At 38.0% G+C, this 9,594-nt stretch overlaps 1 protein-coding gene across 2 annotated transcripts in view; it reads left to right on the forward strand.

Moving 5' to 3' along the window:
• The window catches only part of RACGAP1 (Rac GTPase activating protein 1), a 44,288-nt gene extending 35,251 nt beyond the window's left edge, over positions 1–9,037 (forward strand). For both annotated transcript variants that reach the window (XM_063296565.1, XM_063296566.1), the window contains exons 11-18: positions 1,586–1,750; positions 2,679–2,774; positions 3,005–3,203; positions 4,372–4,477; positions 4,655–4,787; positions 4,939–5,074; positions 7,997–8,105; positions 8,878–9,037. In XM_063296565.1, coding sequence (XP_063152635.1) covers positions 1,586–1,750; positions 2,679–2,774; positions 3,005–3,203; positions 4,372–4,477; positions 4,655–4,787; positions 4,939–5,074; positions 7,997–8,105; positions 8,878–8,953 — 1,020 coding nt within the window. In that variant the 3' untranslated portion in view covers positions 8,954–9,037. The remainder of the gene's footprint in view (positions 1–1,585; positions 1,751–2,678; positions 2,775–3,004; positions 3,204–4,371; positions 4,478–4,654; positions 4,788–4,938; positions 5,075–7,996; positions 8,106–8,877) is intronic.
• The last annotated feature ends 557 nt before the right edge of the window (positions 9,038–9,594 follow it).

Raw genomic sequence — 9,594 nt, forward strand, 5'->3', positions numbered from 1 at the left:
GAAGAAAAACCTCTTTCTCTGATAGTTGGCTGAGGTGGTGTTCTAAATGTTCTTTGGAAAAAGAGACATGAAACATGGCAGTTGCTGTAATGGATACTGTTCCTGGCACAGTGCAAATTTGTTTAATCATTTGATGCTTTGAATCTTGAATAAGATAACAAATATGGGGTGAAACCTTGTTTTTGTTTGCAAAGCCTGGTCCAGGAAGGCACGTTAAGGGAGACAGCTGCACATTTTTTCTCAGTGTGTTTGTTTTGTTTTGTAAGATGTCAAACAAAGGTTGGAGGAAAACCACTTTGCAGACATTTAACCACACTTTTGCAAACTCATGTCCCATCTTCCTTTGAAGTCATTTGTTAACCAGGTTACATATAAAAACATAGTTAAGGAAAAAAATTCTTAATCAAGTTTACACTTTGCATAGGAATTAAATAATGACCCCTGCCTAGCTGCCAAATATCATACATGCCTAGATAATATAGCAACCTTGCTGAATAGGAAGCTAGTTAAAACAGCTGTACTATTGCTGCTATAATTTGCTTCTGTTAGTCTTATCTGGGATTTTAACAGCTCAGAATTAGTTATGATTAAATTGGCATTGTTGCAGGGTGGGTCAGGATGAGCTGAGACAGATAGACAGGCGCGCGCACACACACACAGAATGAGTAATAAAACAAATGAGGGATTTTCTTCTGGACACTAAGATACCTACACTAATGAAGCAGTGTGCTCTAATAATAAATACAAGCGAAATTATTATTTACAAAACCAGTATGTTTTTCTATGTGTGTACAGAGTAGGATTAGAATGAAAAGAAATCAAGTCTTAATCTACTTAGTTTTTCTCCTTCTTACAGTATGTTTCTTTCACTCACTTTCTGCTTGTGATTTATTACAATTTCTTCTCCCCCTCCTTATATCAGTACTGATACTGGAATTTCAGTGAGTTTTCTCCTGGCTGCCTTGCTGCCAAACAAAGCCTTTAACTCACAAAGTTCCATATCCAGCATCTGAATCTCTCTACACACAATACAGTCCATCTTCCTGGTCTTTCCACACACTCACAAACTGCTCTAGGCTTTTCCTCCTGGTTTTCCTCCTTGTCCCAGGGCTGGCATCTTTGGACTTGGCAGGCTGGGTCATTCCTCCACTCCACTCCCCATTAACTGGGTGATGTCCTCTCCAGCAGCATGTCTTGCAGCATCTGAAATATACCCCCCTTTCTCCACTTTCCCTTTTTCTTTTTTAAAAAATATTTTATATCTAAGGCACGTACATACCACTTCACAGGTGCATTCTAGCATTTTCCTTCTTTCTGCCTACGTGCTCTTGGTCTTGTGCTGGGTCATCTGCCTTCCCTAAAAAACAACAACAACTATGCCCTTGGCAGAGACCAGCCACTTTCCTCCAGGTGGGCACTTCAGACAGGCATATAAGCTAAATAAAATAAGTAAGTTTAAATTGATGTCTTTACATTAATGTATCTTAGTGGTTAGTTGTAAGTAATGTCTGTGCCTATTTATTGAATTCAGTGTATTTCATTGCTTATTCCAGATCAATTTAGTTTACACATGTTCTCTCTCTAGGTTATTAAACCGGAGTCATGCGTTCCATGTGGGAAGCGGATAAAATTTGGAAAAATGTCCCTGAAATGCAGAGACTGTCGGGTAGTCACACATCCAGAATGTCGAGACCGCTGCCCCTTGCCCTGCACACCTACCTTAGCAGGAACCCCTGTCAAAATTGGAGAGGTATGGTTCTAAATAAAATACCCTTCAGTGGCCTATGATTGTATAATTTTCTGTTGGACCTCAAAAAAAATAATTTTGAAAGCTTAAATAGGTGAAGGAGTGTTAGTCCTCTGTGAAAACATTTTTGACAAAAGCAGCAGCAGTGTTTCAAGATATTTTCTGGTGAATAAAGTTACTGTTGACATTGCCACTAACTCTAGTTATGCTGGAATTTAAAGAAGTTCTTTAGATTCCAGATGCTGATAGAAAAGCATACACTAGATTTCCTATTAATATAAACATAGTGTGTATGTGTAAAGTTTTTGTGCTAACTATTTCTGAAGTACATTGGTAGAAATACAAAATGAAAGGAGAACAGGGAAAAAACCCAGGAGATAATACTGCCTGAAATTTTGGAGGGAAATGTCTACTTACAGTATATCTTACCATTTATTGTTCATGTCTTAAGATTTTTCAAAAGAGTATTTTGTTCCAATTATACAATTTAAGTAGTTAGGGAAGGAGTAGTATGTAATATACTTATGCTTAAAAAGCTTGCACTTGTTGCTGTTATTATTGTACTATTAGCATATATACCTTTTTACAGTGTTCAGAAAACATATTAAATTTTTAAGTATTCTAGTGTCTCCTGTATTGAGTTACTGCATAATTAATGCCATGTTGTTTCTTTTCATATTTGTGCTATGGTACATTAATTGAGTTTACTGGTAGAATCTTAACATCAAAGATTAAGAATCTGGAACTTGGTCACACAAACTAAATGGGTTCTTTGTTTATTGTTTTCTTGGAATGCACTTACATAATGTATTTCTTAAGTGATTTTCACTAGTTTTACTGTCAATTTACCCATTAGAAAACTGCCTTTGTTTTCTCCTTAGTGGGACTTGTACAAATGGGAAATAACTCTTGCTCCTTTCTCTTTTTTTAGGGAGTCCTGGTGGATTTTGTACCTCTGACAACTCCAATGATCCCCTCCATTTTAGTTCACTGTGTGAATGAGATTGAGAGACGAGGTTTGAATGAGGTAAGAGTGAGCTTAAAAGGTGTGGATCTTCTTATGGAATTGTTTGGAATGCAGAAAGTGCATGTGCTTTCTGCCAAGACATTCTATATCCACCAAGATGCAGCTACTTTCAGAGTTGCTGGTGTGGTGATTATGAACACAGTCAAGCACTAGAACGTATTACAGTGAAGGTGGAGGGATTTCAGAGAAACAAGCTTGGGATCTTGCTTTAAAAATCATTGTTTCAACAGACAGGCCTCTACCGAATTTCTGGCTGTGACCGCACAGTGAAAGATTTGAAGGAGAAATTTCTTAGAGGGAAAACAGTACCTCTACTTAGCAAAGTGGAAGATATCCATGCTATATGTAGCCTTCTTAAAGATTTTCTCCGCAGTCTTAAGGAGCCTCTTCTTACTTGCCATCTCAACAAGGCCTTTATGGAAGCAGCAGGTATGAGTAATATAAGACTTTTCCAATGACTAGAACATGTTGAGTATAAAACTTTCCTCCACTAGGCAAGCTAAAATGCTTATTCTTAGCCTTTTTAGTATGGCTTTTATCCATATGATACTGAAAAATAATATATGATTAGATCCTTTGCTGTTGTGTTCATATACAGACCCCACTTAATATTTAAGACTAGATAACAACTCTTGGAATTAGCTGGAGGATTAATAACATAAATGTTATACTGGAATTATAGTATAGTATACTTACAGTATAGACTTAAAGTTTTTCCCCAAAATGCTAAACACTGTGATTTGGTCTTTGCTCAGCTGACACAAAATGGCCTGATATAACTTCCTTTTAATTCCTATATGTTGGCTTCATTTTGCTTTTATTTTCCTAGCTGTCTGTTTGAAGATCCAGTTTTCTGTTTTTGTTAATGCAGAACAGAAGCCAAGACTAAAAGGATATTATATATTAGAAATCCCTTTCTTATTGATTGTTTTCTATCATTCAACATATTTTTCAAATTTCAGTAGCTCAATTCTTCATTTCTGTACTGTTTATTTTCATAGAGACAAATCTTAATATATCAATGAAAGGAAAATATATAGACTATTTGGCTGGGAGCACCCCTTGGGTGTAAAATGCTATGTAAACTTCCAAACTAGTCTACAAAAATATGTGTTCTTCATTGACTCCCTAATACAATTTGCAAACACCTGTGCCTCCCATGAAGGCATTTTGATCTAGCAGCTTTTTTCTTGCCCCAGATTTGGAGAGTTATATCACTCTTATTTAACTGTTTACTGTGTCTCTCTCTCTTTTAACATCTATAAATTTTACTAAGACTTGAGCCATGCATCACACATCATAAAGTGTTGGGATTGATTTTGTGATTGAATCCAGTCAATTGTAGTTTATTTGGTAAGTAATGATTAAACAGACTATGCCTTCGTGTGATGTATGAACTCAGCTATATGTTGGGAAAAGCCTAATAAGTTGCCATTTTAAATTAACTCCCCCTTCCTAACATGGAGACCAAAGTCCTAGAAACCTAAGCAATTATAACTTATATACCCACAGAATATTCATTATTTCTTAGCACAGACTCTGTCCTAATAAGTTGGAAGAGGTCATAGACTTGTCCTTTTAATGTTTCTATTTAAAGAAATTGTGGATGAGGACAACAGTGTAGCAGCCATATATCAAACTGTCGGAGAGCTACCACAGGCTAATAGAGAAACTCTGGCTTTCCTCATGATACACCTGCAGAGGTAAGTTCAGCTGTGTTATGAAGTCTTGAAGAGGTGATAAGGAAAGATTCTTATACTGTAATTCTGTTCATTCAGGTTCTAGTGGGATTGGAGTGACAATGCAAGGAATAGTTCATAAGATAAAAATGAATTGTTCCTCTTTGCACAAATGCTCTTAGATGTCTGTCTTTTCTCTAGAGTGGCTCAAAGCCCAGATACCAGAATGGATATTTCCAACCTGGCTAAAGTCTTTGGGCCTACAATTGTTGGTCATGCTGTACCAGAACCTGATCCCATGACATTACTCCAGGACACAAAAAGGCAACCTAAGGTCGGTCACAAGGGTGCATGGCAGAATGGGGATATTCAGTATTTTAAATGACTGAGAACACAGAATATACTTGTGCTTGGAAATGCTTAGCATTGATTTGTGTCACTAAGAAAGAAAAAGGGATTATTTATTTGTCAATATGAATTTGTAGGTTGTAGAACGGTTGATCAGTTTGCCTGTGGGATACTGGAGCCAGCTTATCATGGTAGAACAAGAAAATATTGAACCAGCTCACATCATTGAAAATTCCAATGCTTACTCCACACTCTGCACACCTGATATTAAAGGTAATTATGCCTTTGAATTGTTAGCTGTGATCCAACATGTGTGCTAGCTGAAACTTGGTAATGTGAGCAACTGTATTGCTTTTTCACACCAAAATGTGAACATCAGTAGATCTAATAATTCAGTACAATGCACTTAACACATCATCTTGTATCCATTTTGTTCTTACTGATGTCATCTTTTCTTCACTTCTTCAGTTGAGATTACAGGATCTGTTTCTAGACATTTGAACCAAGCATGGCATTCAAAAAGGGCATCTCACAAAATTTAATTTAATTTAATTTAATTTAATTATCAAATTTTATCACCACCCATCTTCCCCCAAAGGAATGAGTTTGTATGAGTGAAGCACCCATCCTCGAAGCTTGAAAGTAGCCACTTTTTCTGGAAGATTCACATGGCTGCACTGATGACTGTCCCTGCTTGATTGCATGTGTGTATGCACACAACACTTCCCCAGAACTACTAATGAAGTGTTTGTGTGTGCTTGCATTCATGCATAGACAGCTAGGAACTGTGTGCCTTCCAAAGGACATAGCTGCTTTAATGCTTGCAGGAAGTCTTTCTCATAATGAGGGTATTTTCCTTATTTCCTCAGTTTGTGGAATGTTTCTTTAGAATAATTTGAACAGCTCAGTTACACATGCCATAGAAAATGAGACTGCTTCCAAAAATGACAGCCTGTTGCCCAATTCACTCTCCCCTGTGCCAGATAGTAATAAAAATATATAACTGCTCCCCTGTTGCATTGTCCGAGGATAATCAGTGATGGGGAGCAGACCATAATGCCATTTTGCAATGAAAATGTAATTATTTTATATTCTGCCACCTGTGAATTGGATCCCTGCCCCATCTGACTGGTGAAGGCAGCTAGAGAAGGGGCATGGAGATGGATCCAGTTAACCCTTGAGAAAGGTGTGGTCTCAGCAGCCATGAAAGAGGCACCAGTCTGCACATTTCTCAAGATGTTTGGCCTGGATCCAGCAGATATGAACCCCTAGCATCTATGTCCAATTTCCCTTTCTTGGAGAAAGCCACTGATGAAGACTAGAACTCACAGTCTCCTGGATTCTAGTCTGGTGCCTTAACCACCAGACCAGTTTGTTATAGTGTTCAAGGCACCAAGCTACTGTAGAAACCAGGAGACTGTGAGTTCAAGTCCCCTTAGGCACGAAAGCCGGCTGGGTGACCTTGGGCCAGTCACTCGCTCTCAGCCCAACTCACCTCACAAGGTTGCTGTTGTAGAGAAAAGAGGAGGAGGAAGGAGTACTATGTTTGCAGCCTTGAATTATTTATAAAATTAATAAAGGCGGTATTAAAAAAGAGGGAAATAGTGAAATTCTCATGGGTGACATGGAGGGAATTGGAGTGTGAGAGTGTGGCCATTCTTGCTCTCAGCAGCTTTTGATACTGTTGACCACAATATCCTTCTGAGCTGACTACAAGGGTTGGGAGCAGGAGGCACCATATTACAGCTTCATCAATGGGGAAAAGTCAGGCTCTCGCTTGCTTTGTTCTGGGGTTACCTAGAGCTCAGTCCTTTCCCCTATCATATTTCACATTGTATGAAAGCGCTGAGAGGGTCCTCTGCTGATTTGGGGTGGGGGGACAGCAATATGCTGATGATACTCAATTGTGTTATCAGTATACCTCTGTCCTGGGTGCAGGGGGAGATGTGGTAGAAGTCTTGTCCCGGTGCCCAGAGGCAGCCACAGTCTGAATGGGGAAAAACAGACTCAACCCAAGCAAGTTGGAGTGTTTGTTAATACAATCCTGCGATCAGAAGCTTTCTGAATTATCTATCTTTTGATGGGATTGTTCCCCCAGAGAGAGCAGATTCACAACCCAAAGTTCCTCCTATATTCATAGCTCCTGCTCAAGTAGCAGGGGAAAGCTGTGACCAGGAGGGCCTTCAACTGGTATGCCATTTGCAACCTTATATGGAACAAGATATTTTAAGGAAGATCACTCATGCCTTTATCATCTGCCAATTAGATTATTGTAATTAGTTCTACCTGGGGCTGCCCATAAAGACCACCCAGAAACTTCAACTGGTCCAGAATGCAGCAGTCCACATGATCACAGGCCAATCCCTGTGCAGTAAGAGTTCCCACCTATCAGAAGGTGTGGTGGTGGGAGCTCAATATTGGACATTCTTAGTGGCAGCTCCCCTCCTGTGGACAACTTGTCACCTGACACAAGGATGGCCCCTCATTCTCATGGCCTTTTGGAAACTAGAAGAACCTTGGCTTTTCTGGAAGACCTTTGGGGACTGATTGTAGAGCCACAGGTACAAATACACACACACACACACACACACAGAGTGTGTGTGTATGTGCATCTGTATTTTTTCTTATTTTATATTGTTACAATTTTGCTACTGAAATTTCCAAATGCAATTTCATTTTATGGCTATTTTAATATCTGTAAACTGCCTAAGGTCTATGAGGATTGAGGTGATAGATAAATTGCAGAAATAAAATAAATATATTTGACAGGGGTTGCCATTCTTAGTGAAAAATCTCTGATTCTTTCACAGCCTGTCTTATTCTCTGTTATAGCAGTATGTAGTGCTCAGCCTTTGTTCTGTTAAAACTGGGCTTGCTACTTGAATCTGCCTAAATTGTGTTTCAATATCATAGAATTTTAATCTTTTTGCTTTGCAGAAAAATTGCAGGAGAATAGTATGAACTTGAGTTATTTGTACTTTAGGCTTATTTTTTGAGCAAAGGATGAAAACTTGACAGTAAGAATTAGATTAGAAATGCCACTTACTTGAGAGAGAGAGAGAGAGAAAGTCATCCTCCCGTTCATTAAAACTTTTCATCATTTTACTTATAATGCATAATGCTGAAGCTATTTGAAATATTATGGCTTAAGAATATTAACTGTAGTATAATGCCTGTGTTGTTTTTATCACAAAGTGAGCATGTTGGGACCACTCACCACCCCAGAACAGCAATTGGTAAAAACTCCTTCAAGCAGCTCACTGTCTCAGAAAGTCAAATCTACATTTAGCAAAACCACACCCAAGTAAGTTTAATTATTTATTTGGTCTAATTAGCAAAGTATCGAATCAAAACTTTATTATGGTCATAGACCAGCATAAATTAGCAAAGTATGTTTTCTTCTTTAGTGTTCTGGAGCTATAACTTGAGTTTGTGTAGCAGCCGATCACCAGTTGGTGGGTGATAATAGAGCAAAAATAATTTTAGTAAGGAATTCTGTAATCGGTTTTTAAATACATGATTTGGTGTACTGGGCAATGAAGGTTCATGAGACAACTTGAGATGGAGCAGAATATGAGGAATAATTGATTCCTATCCAGAGGAAAAAAAATATTCCAAAGGAGCAACACACTGGTTGTGAATGCTTCCAAAAGAACTTCAGCTCAAATGGTTACAATTTTTAATCTGAGATATAAGGCTGTCTTATCAGTTTACCTGTGAATCATAGGCTCCTTACATGGACTTTCATGAGCTTGTTGACATTTTTCCTGAATGTATTCCCTAAATACAACACAGGATAGCCCAATCGCCTCCACTGTACATCTGCTCCTGGACTGTATGTGGAAGCCAGAGGGACGGTTATTTGCATTAGTTATTTGCATTTGAGTTGTATTTTTTTTGTATGTAACACTGCTATTCAGTGGTCATGGAAAGTGGAAATATGGGCCATTGTTTAGCCAATAATAATGAGAGATATGCGAAGTCATGTTACAAGAGTAAAAGAGTATTTTTCTACAAAGTGAATGCTAAGTCATACTGAAAACTATTCGTGATGAATCTTTCCACTTATTTCCTAGATTTGCAAGCAAAAGCAAGTCTGCAACAAATCTTGGACGGCAAGGAAACTTTTTTGCTTCTCCAATGCTGAAATGAAATACTTTGGTGTTCTGAATATCTACTCGCAGTGCAATTATAAAGACCAACAATAAAATCTCAAGTTGTTCCTTTACTTCCTAACAGCAATGTGTAATAGGTTCAATGGGTATATGTCTGTTTTTAAACTTTTCTTAAATTTTATTTGAATTTTATTCAGTGTAAAATATCTAGAATCATATCACATTTATTGTAGGATATAACTGGCATAACCCACTCAGCATGCAAGTAGGGAATCTGCAAGTTTGCTTCTGTTTGAAAACATTTCTGTAGTTGGGAAGCTACCTTCATTTGTTCATTGGAAAGGAATGTAGTTTGGAAAACTAGTAGTTTTCTTCATTTCACAAGCTTTGGGGAAAATGAATGCTGATTCATTACAAAGAGATCTGCAGTTGACACTATACATTCAGTGTGGTCATGTGAAAAATGGAAACCCATTAGTGCATGTACACATTGTATATTTAAGCTTCTTCTTTTTTTGTACCAAAGGAGGGAATAGTAAATGCGATGGCTAATTGAGGAAATGAGATAATAGTATATTGTTACTTTAGCTCTACCCCCACCTCCCAAATGCAGTCAAATGGCTTAGATTATTTGAATTATCTAGATTGCTGGTAAAATCATGTGCTTAGCATTGGAAG

This window comes from Candoia aspera, chromosome 2 (assembly GCF_035149785.1).
Source record: "Candoia aspera isolate rCanAsp1 chromosome 2, rCanAsp1.hap2, whole genome shotgun sequence".
NCBI lineage: Eukaryota > Metazoa > Chordata > Lepidosauria > Squamata > Boidae > Candoia > Candoia aspera.